The sequence below is a fragment of the Acanthopagrus latus genome, chromosome 14, assembly GCF_904848185.1.
Source record: "Acanthopagrus latus isolate v.2019 chromosome 14, fAcaLat1.1, whole genome shotgun sequence".
Classification (NCBI taxonomy): domain Eukaryota; kingdom Metazoa; phylum Chordata; class Actinopteri; order Spariformes; family Sparidae; genus Acanthopagrus; species Acanthopagrus latus.
In genome coordinates, this window is record NC_051052.1 from 16,184,927 (window position 1) to 16,199,158 (window position 14,232).

Consider the following 14,232-nt stretch of genomic DNA (forward strand, 5'->3'; position numbering starts at 1 on the left):
CAGTGACCTATAAAAGCGGCTGATAAGCCATAAAGAAATAAAAGCATAATTATGTCACACAATCAAAAGCTGCAACCTCAGCAGAATATCTGCACAGTAGCAGAGTTTATCTCCCTTCTGTTCTCAGTGAAGAGCCGGTTCCTCTGTGCATGTTCCTGGACACAAGCATAAGAACACAATATCCACCCCTGGCATGTCTCCGTGGAACGTGTCTGACATGCCCTACGTGCTTGTGTGTTGAATAGCAATGGGACCACCGACCCACAGCTTGATCTGTGCGCTGACAGCACCCATCCCCCCACACGCCCATCTGTGCTGCTCTGCATAGGCAAGCAGGCCTGCTGCATGCAGACGCTCATGAAGACACATGTGATTCACCCAGTTCATGTGCACATCTCAGTCTGATCTTGTGCTGTTGTTGTCTTTGACGCATTCTCAGCCAAGATGTAAACATCTCCTTTGTTTGTGCCCATGGTGATAATAGCAGCCTGCAGCACTCGTTTGTAGTAGATCATTATCACATCTTCACTTCAGGTTTTCTCTCCTGTCAGCTCAGTCTGAGCGGTGCAGCTTCGTGTCTGCTGTGCAGATGCAGATCCACCACATTGCCTGCTGCTGGAAGTTAATTATCTCTTGTAAGTGGAGGTCAGTGCTTCTTAAGATGTGTTAGTGTCACTGCTGATGAATGGCTTCAGACAACTTCTCCACTCCTGACATGAATCCTGTGATCACTAAGTGTTAACAGGCCAGTTTACTCCACCTGAAAACGAACATCATCAGTGCCTTATTACCATCAATAATACAGTATGTGGTAAGTTTATGGGCTGGTGTTACAAAATGTAATGCCCCTATATGCAAACAGACAGACTATAACATTAATAATGAAATATTGAAAGTAAGCTCTAAAGTAATCCGAAACTGATTTTGCTGTGTTGGCTTTGGATTTCCTGCAAATTTTCATATGTATCAGTCAGATCATTTTAAAACTAGACTGTTAACCAAGAAAAAAGTGTGTTACACTTGTGATAAAATGCACAATAAAAAGTGAGAAAATAAGTAGGTGTGCTACATATCATTTTTAAATTATCATCAGATAATGCAAACTTATGCATATGAGTATGATCAAGTTGATTTTATTGATTATAATCATAACTATTTTTTTTTATCTAAATAAAAGATGCAGTATTACTTTTTCACTGTTCACCAGGTTCCACATCTTTTCCTAAATGTATCTTATTTTTTATATATTCTTATTCTCTTAGACACTGATGTCAGCATGTTCCCCTATTACACTTTTTTTTTTAAGATTATCAGTCTATTATGTTTGATGTTGCTTTTTTATTTGAGCATTTTCTGGCACAACATTTTTTTTCATGATTGAAAAACAGTTCTGTTTTATCTTGTCCTGTTTTATTTCCTATTTTTTGTGTAGTAAATTATGTGAGAACTTTCTCCACCACTGCTCAAGACTGATGTTTTTTTATTTTCAAATTCAGGTGTAGAATCAACAGGATTTGTTTTCTTATTCATATCTCAAACCAGACAAAGATCGTCACTGACTGTTTTTTTTAATCTTTTATGCTTAGAAACAAACTCTCTGTCATGGCTGAATAGAAAGGAATAAACAAACTTACTTTAAAGGACAACATCATTTCATACTGTCTAACTTTGTCTAGATTTGTCTATATTTTCAAAACTACATATTGCTCCTTTAATTCAGACACGCTTCTACAAAGAGGGAGGCAGCATGTCAGTATTAAAGCGCCACCTCCTGTCTGAAGAGCGTCAGTGTTCTCTGCGCGTTCACGCCGTCACGCTGCGGACGCGCTGACGTCACGTCTTACCCAAACAAGGAAGAGGCGAGCCCCGCCCCCCTCGCTCCCCGGAGTGCTAGCATGGAGGCATCAAGGTGCTGCAGCATCCAGGTGTCATCCAGACATCTGTCATAACATGACGACTGTGGCTTCTATGGACACTTTACCGCGAGGTAACACCTGAATACATGATACGAGAGGTAAGATAAAGATAAATAAAAGGTTTTAAATGCTTTAGTGAGACGGTCAGTAGATGAATATCTTCATTTTATGAAACATTTCCAGTGTTAATACTGTTTTTAAAGGTTTAGCTTACCTGGCATAATCAGTACTGACTGTATAGTAACCTTATTTTATATTCTCCTGTCGTGACTGATGATGACACGATGGAATATTATTATTTTATTTATATTATTATGTATTTCATATTATTATGTCGTACAGGGGTATTTCAAGTGCATGATTTATTCAACATAGTTGATTTTGGAACCAATATCAAGTGTGTTAAGTCAGGTTTGATATATATGGGTGCGATTTTGATAATCCAGTGTAATATTATTGATATTGCAGCGTGTTTAAATGTCACAAGTTTGGGTAATTTTTACTGAAAAACATTTTGTTTTATTTAAAAATTATATATGTATTTAAACATAGAAGCATCAATATTTTGAGGATAAATATTATTTTAATATTTGTTATTTATTGTTATTTAAAAATAAAATTATATAATCAATCCATTAGAATTATTGCTTTTTAAAAAAAAATATTTTATGTCTGATACTAAATACTAAATAACAAATAAACAGTATAAGCATACTGTTCATTTAATCTAAATTAAAGTAATTTGAGGTAATTTCTCTCACTTATTGAAACAATGTGGTGTTATAATTCAATCAGGGAAGCTGCTAATGAAGAGTGTTTTACGACGCCTGCAATCTGTAATATTAATGTCAGTACTGTCGTCTAATTGTTCAGCTCCACTGTTAGACAGAAGACAATTGGTGGTGTTTTCTTGAGAAGAAATGATATCATTCATCAGTTTCATATTCAGAATCAGAAATACTTCATTGATCCCTGAGTGGAAGCAGCTACCAGTATGTTTTGAGAGGCTGTAGTTTAAATAATTTAGGAATAAAATAGAATGTTGCATTGTTTATATTTTTGCATCCTTTATAGCAGAAGTATGAAGCTGTTTGGTTGCAGACTGGAGTCCTGAATGTAATTATAATGTTCTATATTTGTGATTGAGGAGGTGGAGATCAGCCCAGAACCTGAAGATGAGGCGTCTGTCACGTAAGAAAGCCCTGAGCCTGGTGAAGGAGCTGGACGCCTTCCCCAAAGTGTCTGAGAGCTACGTGGAGACGTCAGCCTCCGGAGGAACAGGTGAGTCACTCGCCTCACGGTGAAGATATCAGACGTTTGCTGATAAACCCGGTTTGACACGATGCAAACGACCCTGTGTGTCTCATCCACAGTGTCCCTGATAGCCTTCAGTGCCATGGCTCTCCTGGCTATCTTAGAGTTCTTTGTTTATAGAGACACTTGGATGAAATACGAGTATGAAGTTGACAAGGACTTTTCCAGGTAAGCGTCCTACTTTCAAAGAGAGGGAGAGAGACTTTCTTACATGCTCACAAAATCACAGCATATTGCAGGAAATGATTGTGAGACTTAAGTTATTCTCTTATCTTTTCAGTAAATTGAGAATAAATATTGACATCACAGTCGCCATGAAATGCCAGCGTGAGTACTCCGTCGCTCACACAGATAATTCATACTCATTAAAGTGCATTACAGGTGTAGATTTGTGCCAGGTGCTGCAGTAATCATGTGTGTTTTCCGTCTGTGTTTGCAGACGTCGGAGCAGATATTCTGGACCTGGCTGAGACCATGATCACCTCCAGCGGCCTCCAGTACGAGCCCGTGAGTAAAACATGTCTCCGCACCTTAAGTCACGTTTGATTCTGTGTTAAATAGTTTTTTTTAAGAAGACAAAAGGCATTCAAATTATTCGCACCGCTTCTAATTCATGTTTTTTTCAGGCGATTTTTGAACTGTCCCCAAATCAGAGACTGTGGCAAAGGTAAGGAAACAGCAAACACACTTACATATGGTGTTTGTTTTTTTTTTTACCTAGATTCAGGTTGTTTTTCTTTCATTCTTTATTCTTTTTGTCATTCATTTTTTTATTACGACAACAATATGGCATTTACAGGACATACAATGAAATTACTCTGTCGTAACTACAATTTTACAATTTACCTCCCGTCATTTGGTGTCTAACCCTTGGAGAGATATATGCTTGATGACAAAATTTCAAGTGTATATACTGATGATTTGGGTTTTTTGAAGCATTAAAAACATAACTCCGAATTAGTTCATCTCATCCTTAAGCTCTGTGTCTTTACATTCTTAATTCTATTTTTTGTCATTTTTACGAGTGCATTAAAAGCATTAAAACTTGCAGCCACACTGAAGAAGAAACTACAGTTTTTTGTGGCCATGGAAAGCAGAAAATTCTGTAGAAAAAACTGGAATTGACATTAATCTATTGAGATTCTTTGTCCTTTCAGTTATTGTATTTGAAGCCGTTCCTTGAAGCACTTCACTTTGTCTGTTATGATGTTTTCTTTTTGTCCTCAGCACGTTGACGGTCATTCAGAGCCGGCTGAGAGAGGAACACGCGCTTCAGGAAGTCCTTTACAAAACCCTGCTCAAAGGAGGTCCAACCGCCCTGCCACCACGGTCAGTTTCAGACGTGATCAATTCATCATTGATTTTACAAAAAAAATACAAGAATTAACAATTAAAGAGTCAATTAACAGTCAGCGGTCATTGTACATTACACATGTGCAATCTAATGCAATTCAGTACAACACATCTGGAATTAATCCTACTTCTTTTGAAGATTATATCATTCAGTTTAGTCAGAAATATGTCAGTTTGATAATATGTTTGTCACTGATGTCATAATTAAGAGTACAGTTGGACTGAATTTCATGAAGTTGAGAGGTTTTACTAGTTTTTTCAGCTGCTTGAAAGGGGCAGAAGATCTCACTAAAACATATAATTAACACCACTGGGACAGCGTAAGAAAACCTTGAAAGATCTTTATAGACAACATAAAAGATTTAATGTCTGAGCTGTTTATATTCTGCGTGTGTTCACAGGGAGGATGCCTCCATGGAGCCGCTCAACGCCTGCAGGATACACGGGCACGCCTACGTCAACAAGGTGGCCGGAAACCTTCACATCACTGTTGGAAAGTAAGAAACTGAATCTGTTCAAAAAGCAGCTGACAGACAGAACTAGAGATCGCTCAGCTGCACATTTGTGAGCCTCGTGGGCATTTTTGTTGCCGGTGTGATGAAATTAATCACATATTCAAGAGCGGCATCATCGAGGTTGTATGGGTAATTCCCTCAGGAAGAGTCTGCAGAAATGCGGACTTCTGGAAAGTGCTTATAAAGGGATTAAAATGTCTGCGAGAGAGCTCCTCATGCGCCTGATGATTGGACTGTGGAAAAGCCCTTAAACCCTCTCAGATTTTACCAGGAGCGTGCCCCAACATCTGTGAGTCTGCAAGTGTGGACATTTGGATGATGTCCTGTGTATGATACCTTCATCCACCGTGACAGGCTCCCTATGTGGACACTACCTAAGGGTGCTTCAAAGGCAAACCATCACTTTCCATCTCGCGGTATATACTGCAGGTGTGAAACCAAATATTCAAATTATAGGAAAACAAGGTGAACTCAGAGCTCAGATTGGGGCTGAAACGGTCACGGAGCTCACCCAAATCTCATCCATCTGGAAGAAATATCTATCTTTTAAGGGGTCTAGCAGTGAATTCCTAAAACTAACATTACCACGTCGACCTGATGGACTTCTTTTGTCTCTTCCAGGCCCATTCACCATCCTCAGGGTCACGCCCACATTGCAGCCTTTGTGAGCCATGACAGTACGTAACAGGTTTTCTCTTTATGCTTGCGTTGCACTCTTACTTTCCTTGGCTTGCTTAATATCAAAGTAACTGCATTTTAAATCTTTTTTTTCTTCCTATTAATAATGCTACCATAAGTAATAACTTAAAAAAGCGTTTCTCCATGACTACCCCGCGTCCTTGACTGAACCTGCGCTTTCCTCTCATCTTTGCGCTCCAGCGTACAACTTCTCTCATCGAATAGACCATTTATCTTTCGGGGAGGAGATACCAGGCATCATCAATCCTCTGGACGGCACCGAGAAAATCACCTACAACAGTAAGCTACTGCGGTTTTTCAGGAGGTAGGAGAGAATAAAACACATGATGGAGCGGTTTCCTATATTCGAACGAAGTTTTCAGCAGAATTAATGACGCGTGGAAACATTTATTGCAACGTGAATTAACCCAAACTGTCCTTAGCTCACCTTGGATGATCACTGCTAAGTAGGTGTTATTGGAAAGAGGTTTTTTTAACCCACAGCTGTGGTTTAATATAGTTTTCATATAAAAGTCTAATATATTGGGACTTTTCACACATTACTCCCTTGTTTTACTCCAGATAACCAGATGTTCCAGTACTTCATCACGGTGGTTCCGACCAGGCTGAACACATACACGATATCTGCAGACACACACCAGTTCTCTGTGACCGAGCGGGTGAGTAAGAAGTATTCAAACCCCGATTATATCGAGAAGCTACAGGAGGGATGCACAGGGGGACGAAGAGTTAAACAGAAACCTGGGACCTCACTGTCTTATTTCTTCTTTCCAGGAGCGGGTGATAAACCACGCAGCGGGCAGTCACGGCGTCTCCGGCATCTTTGTGAAGTACGACACCAGCTCTCTGATGGTGACGGTCAGCGAGCAGCACATGCCGCTGTGGCAGTTCCTGGTGCGACTGTGCGGCATCATCGGGGGAATATTCTCCACCACAGGCAAGTCTGGTGTTCAGCTTCAGATGAAGATACTTTGATGGATTCTGTGATCTTAAATTCAAAGTAAAAATAAGTTTAGTTAGTTTTCATTGTTCAGTGTTCCTCCGTTAAAGGAATGCTCCATGGGCTTGTTGGCTTCTGCTTCGATGTTGTCTGCTGTCGCTTCAAACTTGGAGTCTATCGGCCCAGACAGGTGAGTCTTTACCACCTTCAAAATACAGGTGTCCTCTTTCCCAATTAACAGGCCGTCTCCTTTATTTTAAACAATATTTTTGCTTAACATCAGAAGAAATTTTGTCTCAGGCAGTTTCTAAGATAAAGGCAGAATTTCACTGATTTTTCACCTTGAAGCAGCTCTAACAGACGCACCTGTGCTTAATCTGTTGCAGGATGTGCAGCTGCATCACCACATGAACAATCTCAACAATCACCAGACTCCTTTGTTGGCTGACAACGTCCCTCAGGAGTAACGGCCACCGTCAGACTGCTGATTCTGCCTTCTGTCCCGACAAATCAGTTATTATTTCCCTGCTTTCTCCTTCTCTCCCAGTAGGAGATGATTCTTTTTTAATTTTCCACATTACCATACCTCATGAAATTGTTTTTTTACTGAAAAATGTAAAGGGACCTATTAGGCATCGTACTGTTAACTTTAAAGATATTAAAAGTTCACATTAGATGAATGCGCCTTAGGAAAATGTTCTGCAGTCATTTGATTTATCATATATATCTCTGTCCACCACATTGTATTTATCGTGTCTGAATGTGTGTGCTTTTCTTAACTTTATACATGCCTTTAAAAACATTTCCTTTTTAACATTTGTGATCTTGTTTCTTCAGAGATGTTGTCAGGTTTTATGTTCCATTTTCTGTAAGAGCACAGAATACAGATTGTTTGGTTTGTCATTCCTACTCCATTAAAGTTTAAACATCCCTGAATTAATAAAAAAAAAAGTGTGTCTGTGATTTGAATCTGTGGAAAACATTTCAGTCTTCACAAGAACATATGGATGGTCTTCAAATACATGGAGCTCCTCATCGGGTTTGATTAAAAAGTCGCAAATAACTGATATTTTAGGTGCAGCAAGTGAGTGTATTTGGTGAATTCATAAGTTCATTGGGAGTGTGAATAGCCTGAGAGTGAAAGAAAATAAGGTCATTTAAAGTCTGGAGACTTATCAAAAGAATATGAGACCACAGAACCAAAATCTGGAGTCTCATAGAATTGAAAAGTGCCATAAAACTGCATACTGCACTGTGTGTGTATCGGCCAATAAATGATTTATCAGACATTTTAACTCCCCAATGTCAGTATTAGCAAGCTCCAAAAACCTAAAGCCTACATTACCCACAATGCAACTAAACAGCCTCTTTCTCTTTAGAGCTGCTGCTTAGTAAATGTCTGTGACCTTCAAACTCCATGTACTGAGATATTTTTCTTCAAACAAATAATAATAATAACAATAATAATACATTAAACATTTACTGTTTTCACTAGCTGTGCACGCTCCTCGTGACAAATGACAAGTCACTTTCACCTGTACGCAGCTGAAATGCCCGAAATAAACAAAAACATTATTTATCAAAAGGCCAAACGTCTCAGTTGAAAGAAACTTTTTTTTTTTTTTTTTATGAAGAAACTACAAGCTGAGGTAGAAGGTGAGTTCAATGGACTGCAGCACACTTTCACTTTTTCTCTTTTTATTTTATTTCAGTTTTGCCAAGCAGACTTGAAGTGTTGTCAGAGCAGAAGGGAATGAAGGTGCTCAAACATTTTGCAAATGACACCAGAAAGTATAAGATGAAGTAACCGAGCAGTGCTCTGCATTTGGTTTGCAAATTCGGTCAAACAGGACACAAAGAAGAGCAAAAACGAAAAGCCCTGTAAGCTCTGTAGGAACAAATCTGACGAAACCGTTTCATCATACAGGCCTCATACGACTCTGAAAAGTGAGAAGACAGTTACCATGACTACACCACAGACACGGGCTTTGCATAAACATTTATTTAGTTTTGTCCCTTTTCTCCCATAAATGCTCATAACTGTTATGTATTTGTATTCTTTCAAGAGTCAATACATACAATACTGTACACAGTTTTTTCCTCGTTTGTTTAGTAAAAATCAGACTTGCCTGTCACATTTAACACTTTTGGTAGACTCTGTGGGAAGCTCTGTGGTGGAATCCTGTGAAGACACTCACCAAGCAAAAATCAACAGTCAAATACAATTTTTTGGTACTCTATAAGAATAATATGTAGTTCAACTATTTACAGATCTTCAAAACTCGGGTAAAGGATGGAACACCAGGACTCCCTCGCTAATAACCTCGCACTTTTGTGATTTGAGTCCAGACCAACAGGTCACAGGTCAAGAATAGTAGTCCATCTCTCCATCAGATAAGGTGTGGTGTCCCTCAGGGTTCTAGACTCGGTCCACTACCTTTCACAATATTCTTTTGTTTGGAAGAATCATGTACAGCTGCAGCGTGAATCTCTGCTTCAGTAGAACATATTCACACAGCGGACATTTTCATCTGTGGTTGCACTCAGGGTAGGAAGCTCAAATGTTCTAAATCAAGGAACTACAGGTTTGATAAACGATAATCTTCCATTTAGACAACAGCTAATGTAGCTAACGTTAACGTTTTGATGCGATATAAGATGCGACATCTTAGAGACATTTGTCTAAACCCAGAGGTGACTAAACAGTAATACTAGCTAGATGCCAAAACTCAGCAAACAAGTTTTCATACATGATGTTTTACCGTGAAAAAAAAAAAGGTAAATCCATCATCTTTTCAGGTGCTGATGAATTGGAAAGCTGTAAAATAATTTGTCAGATTACCTATGTTTATTCGACTTGCAACCTGGAACATATAGTATTATATTATCCTAGAATTCAAGTTTCCCACCCAGGAGGAAAATGTCCATTGTGTGAATACATTCTATGCAGATGACACTGAACTCTACATTTAAATCAGCTGTCATGATCGCTTCACGCTCTTCCATGTTTACTAGCTGTCTGAGAAAGATCTTGCTTTTCTTACATACAGAAAGTGGCTATACGTGAGATAATTATAAAAAAAGAATTATCAATTGAATTGTGAATAACTAGCAATTTTGATATTATGATGTTTACGTACTGCGTTGCAAAGATATCGACTGAAGTTAGCATGCTAGCAAGCTAGCCCCATCTCCGCCTGGTCCCAAACTCCTGTGCAAGTTCTGTAAACACAGGCTAACTCAGCTAACTAGCTTAGGGCAGCTACAGTTAGCAGTAATTAACAGTTAATCTGATGATTTGCTGCCAGCTTTCCACTGCCAGATTTTTATGATCTACCCTAACATATAAACATATGATCTTTCTCAGACATATCTAACAGACCTCACAACCTTTTCAGTATCCAGAGGCCTGCCTCAAGAACTAAAATAAATCTTATTAGGAACCTGAAGTTTTCTAGAAATACTTCAAAACAACACGTAAGGGTTCTTAAACAACCTCCTGGGATTTTCTGACCTCTCCAGGTAATTATTTCAAGGAGAAATGGATGGATAAATGTAACGGTGAGAGGCACGTCCTGGAGCGAGGACTCCTACATCTTAGCTTGGTCCCCCAAAACACCACATACCTACAATTCTGACATGGATCATTGATTTTGGACTTCTTTAACTGGACCCATTCCTTGGACTCCTTAATTTTGGGTTCACAACATTAGCATTGGACCATTTAGAATCCAATTGGTATATCCAACTTCATGTTAGTTTAATTTTCCCACTTATGGCTCTGACTTCAACCCCAATTACTTTTGGGCTTTGAGCGAGTTTGTCCTAGAAAACTTGGGTTCGGTTGGGAGACATTGTACAGGATGTGATACTGGGCTATACAAATAAACTCGACTCTGATGTATACTCTTATTTATATATATAATACACTGCCAAGGTCTACCACATATATCAGACTAGCCTTTGACGCAAGTATAAAGATGTAAAAGTAGTAAACTTAGTTTCAGTACAAACTGCTGTACAAACAGGCAAAAAGTGGATGAGCATTCAAACAAACAAGGTTTACGTTCAAAGTGATAGTTAAAAGTCAAAAGCAGGGACGATGGCAGATCTGTATGTTTTGGTTTAAAAAGTGATAAGTTGTCTTGGTGTGGTAAGAATCAGCTTTAATACTCATCTCAATAATCTGTGGATTGGCCTTGAGACAGAACCACCACTTAGTCTTTTTCGGGGGTGTAATCTTAGAAAGGCGGTAGATACACGTAACGCAAGACATACAGATATCCAAATCACCTGCGTATTAAAGAGAGGAGTTGGATATCTCCACAGTAGAAAACAAAAAATTATCGTATAGAAATCGCCCTCCACTGAAGCGCTGCCATATTTCAAGTATGAAAAAAAATTATCACAAGGCAAGGCGATGTACCGAGATTCAAGAGGATGGAAACGATGACGTGGGAAAGAAAAATGGAAGTCACACAAAAGGCTTGTTGTTGCATATATAATTGGCCACTTTGAGAGGAAAACAGTAGGTACAAAATGATAACACTTTTTTTTTCTGGACGGGGTCTGATGACTGAACAGTGCATGTACTGATGACAGGAACTAAACAAATAATTCATGGCTAGTAGACCTCTTTTTTCCCCTTCTGAGTGCTTCACTCAACTGCAGCCCCCACCTGTAGAGAGCTTCCTTTATAATCCACACTCAAAGGAGGATTTAGAGCGTTCTTTGTAGATGGTCAGAGTCTCGGATGTGAGGGTGAGCGCTGCTGTTTCTGGCTTGAGGCGGCCTGGAAGACTCAGTTGGTTAAGGTGCTGGATGCGCGGAAGTAGGACAGAAACTTGAAACAGAGGCTGACCACAAAGTACCAGATGTTTCTGGCCATCTGGGAGCGGGCGATAAACACCCTCCAGATGAAGACCACCAGCAGGGTGTTGAAGGTGTAGCGGATGTTCCTCAGTCTGAGAAAGAGGAAAAGGAGAGGAGGAATAAGGAAGGGTTTAACTCTAACATTTAATATTGTGTTTACATATTGTGCAGAAAATGTAGTTAAATGATGGATCATGGATACACTTTCTTATCTTCTGATAATTTCGAGAGGTTGAAGATTTAATTTCTCTTATTTCTTATCGACAATGTCATCATCATTCTTGCCTCAACAACACTCTCAGATTAAAAAAAAAAGTTTTCTGGGGTTTTATTCTATCAAAACTACTTTTTCTAACGTAAAATTTGACTGCTGTGTCTCTTAACACTGTATATAGAGAGGAATTATCATGAAACCTAAGAGGACACCACTCAGTGTTGCATTAAAATGTCACAAACGGCAATTAATCCTTTCAAGAGAAGTATGGCTGAAATACTTAAAAGATAACGGACATCATTTGCTGAATAAAACACAGACTCCTACTCCTGTTATATTCATGTTGTTTTCTCTTGTCCACTTACTTCCTCAGATGCTGCCTGGCAGCAGGAATGTCGGACATGTCTTCATTCAGGACGTACTTCTTGGTGCCGATGCAGTAATTCTCAATGTACTCGGGCCAGTTCAGCTGGCGCACGTCGAAGTTAAACATCTGTAGGATGTAGAAGATGGTTAGCAGGTCGTTTAGATGAAAGGCTGCAAGTTTGTAATTGAAAATGAATGATATACCACTTTCAGTCACTAGGTGGTGCAACTGACTTCAGAACGCCATTAAATGCAGCTTGTTCCCAGAGAGAAGTGCTTGCTCTCTCAACAACATGAATGTTAAATGACTTTAACTTAGGTAAACATACAGTTTTGATTAAATAAAAGTATCAAAAGTAAAGTTGAGAGTGCACAACATACTGTTATATCTACATTATTGCAATGCTATGAAGCAGCAATTACATTACGGTGTATTTTGTCAACCTGGGGCCAATTTTAACTACTTCTAATTCTGGTAGTTTGATTTATATAAATTAATCAGATTTTACAAGCTGATAATATTCTTTATCGTGTCTTCCTGAACCACAGTAAAATGTACAACATTTCCCTCTGGACTAAATATAAGTATAAGGTGATCAAGGCTACAACTAGCACTTATTTTCATTCCCGAATAATATTCCAGATTAATCAAAGTTTTTTGGTTGATAAAAAGGTTGTCATCGTTTCCCTGAGTTCCAAGATGATGTACTCAATTGTTGTGTTTTCTCCACAACCCAAAGACATTCAGTTTACTGAGATAGAGGAGTAAAGAAACCAGGAAATATTGACATTCAAGAAGCTGGAATCAGAGAATTCTTACTTTTATTTCTAAAGAAATTACTCCAACCGAAGAACCGACTATTTAAATAATCGTCAGCTAATGGATTAAGTGCTGCAGCTCGAAAAGTGGAATAAACACTTGAGTTCAGTACAACAACAATTCAGTTGAGAATCATGAAACACTGTCTTTTGTGATGATCTGCATCCTAACTCAGATCACAAAGTAGAACATTTGGCCCAAACTGGCAGCTTGCATAGGGATGAACCGACCTTCCTGTCCTCCGGGGTGAGCTGGCTCATCAGCATGTTCAAGTTCTCCGAGTTCCACTCCCAGTCCTGACTGCTGAAATACTCCAGCAGGCTGATGGCCTTGTGCAGACGGTTAAAGATGCGCATCATCCTAGAGGGAGACAGATGGAGGTCAGAGGCTGCAACACTGTCGACCTCCTCTTGAGATTACAAAGTATTTGACAGATCGCTGTGAGTCTTACTGCGGCTTCTGTCCAGAGAGTCGAAGGAAGAGGTCGTAGATGAGGGCGGGGAACTTGTGGCTGACCAGGATCCAGTACTGGTTGATCAGGTAGTTGGAGGTGATGTTGGCGTTTGGCCTGCGGAACGCCTGCTCCAGAGGGTTCCTCTTGAAGGACGACATCACATGGTGCTCTGGAAACGATGCAGAAGAAAGAAGAACATCAACATAAAGTATTTTTCTCTGAAATACGGGAAAACAGCAATCAAGATTAGTTTTGAATCACCGGGCTAAGATGTAGCTAATATTGAGGATGCACGATTATAACAGCATGTCACTGGTAACGGCCGATAAAAGCTTTAAAATGAGACCTCTGCTCAGAATAAACATTTCTGACAAGATGCCGCTTTAATTGTGTGCATGCGACGTGACCCGTTGACAAAGTAGTTTTCTTACAGTGTGTTGCCCAGTGAATGTGCACATTTTCTAAAAGCATTGTGTCTGCATCTGCCGGTGGACCATCGTGATAAGAGCTGGCATAAGAGGCTCGATGTTCTCTGCAGTTAGGTGGGAAACAAAATGTACATAAAATCGTTATCAGCGTCAGCAGTCGGCCTAAATATTGGCATAAAGGATATCTTCAAAAATCCCTGAAAGAATATTAGATCTGCTCTTTAAACACAAAGAAAATATTGTGTAATTTCTTAGAATTTTACATAAATAATTTTCTATGATAATACTGACATGATATTGGAAATAAACATCAGTAAATGTCAATATAATATATAATTAAT

General features: G+C 39.2%; 2 protein-coding genes across 3 annotated transcripts in view; one reads left to right on the top strand and one right to left on the bottom strand.

Moving 5' to 3' along the window:
- The first annotated feature begins 1,857 nt into the window (after nucleotides 1-1,857).
- Nucleotides 1,858-7,551, top strand: LOC119032574 (endoplasmic reticulum-Golgi intermediate compartment protein 2-like). Of its 2 annotated transcripts, none has more exons than XM_037121915.1 (14): nucleotides 1,858-2,014; nucleotides 3,064-3,197; nucleotides 3,290-3,398; nucleotides 3,511-3,557; nucleotides 3,670-3,737; nucleotides 3,857-3,897; nucleotides 4,458-4,559; nucleotides 4,985-5,080; nucleotides 5,720-5,775; nucleotides 5,978-6,076; nucleotides 6,359-6,456; nucleotides 6,572-6,734; nucleotides 6,848-6,927; nucleotides 7,124-7,551. In XM_037121915.1, exons 2-14 carry the CDS (start codon nucleotides 3,092-3,094, stop codon nucleotides 7,202-7,204), a joined length of 1,146 nt encoding a protein of 381 aa, XP_036977810.1. In that variant the 5' UTR covers nucleotides 1,858-2,014; nucleotides 3,064-3,091; the 3' UTR covers nucleotides 7,205-7,551. The 2 variants fall into 2 exon arrangements, with proteins under 2 accessions (XP_036977810.1, XP_036977811.1); XM_037121916.1 differs by having other exon boundaries at nucleotides 1,859-2,014; nucleotides 3,067-3,197.
- Nucleotides 7,552-8,419: 868 nt separating this feature from the next.
- si:dkey-97m3.1 (fatty acyl-CoA reductase 1) overlaps nucleotides 8,420-14,232 on the bottom strand; it is a 55,567-nt gene continuing 49,754 nt past the window's right edge. The window contains exons 9-12 of the mRNA XM_037121521.1: nucleotides 13,461-13,632; nucleotides 13,240-13,369; nucleotides 12,189-12,316; nucleotides 8,420-11,701 (exon numbers count right to left, since the gene is read on the bottom strand). Coding sequence (XP_036977416.1) covers nucleotides 11,539-11,701; nucleotides 12,189-12,316; nucleotides 13,240-13,369; nucleotides 13,461-13,632 — 593 coding nt within the window. The 3' untranslated portion in view covers nucleotides 8,420-11,538. The remainder of the gene's footprint in view (nucleotides 11,702-12,188; nucleotides 12,317-13,239; nucleotides 13,370-13,460; nucleotides 13,633-14,232) is intronic.

Bases quoted from the DNA above. Each gene is read 5' to 3' on its own strand.
- LOC119032574 (XM_037121915.1), top strand. From the start codon at position 3,092: ATGAGGCGTCTGTCACGTAAGAAAGCCCTGAGCCTGGTGAAGGAGCTG. The intron at 3,738-3,856 runs GTGAGTAAAACA...TGTTTTTTTCAG, and splicing joins GCGGCCTCCAGTACGAGCCC to GCGATTTTTGAACTGTCCCC. The intron at 6,077-6,358 runs GTAAGCTACTGC...GTTTTACTCCAG, and splicing joins CGAGAAAATCACCTACAACA to ATAACCAGATGTTCCAGTAC.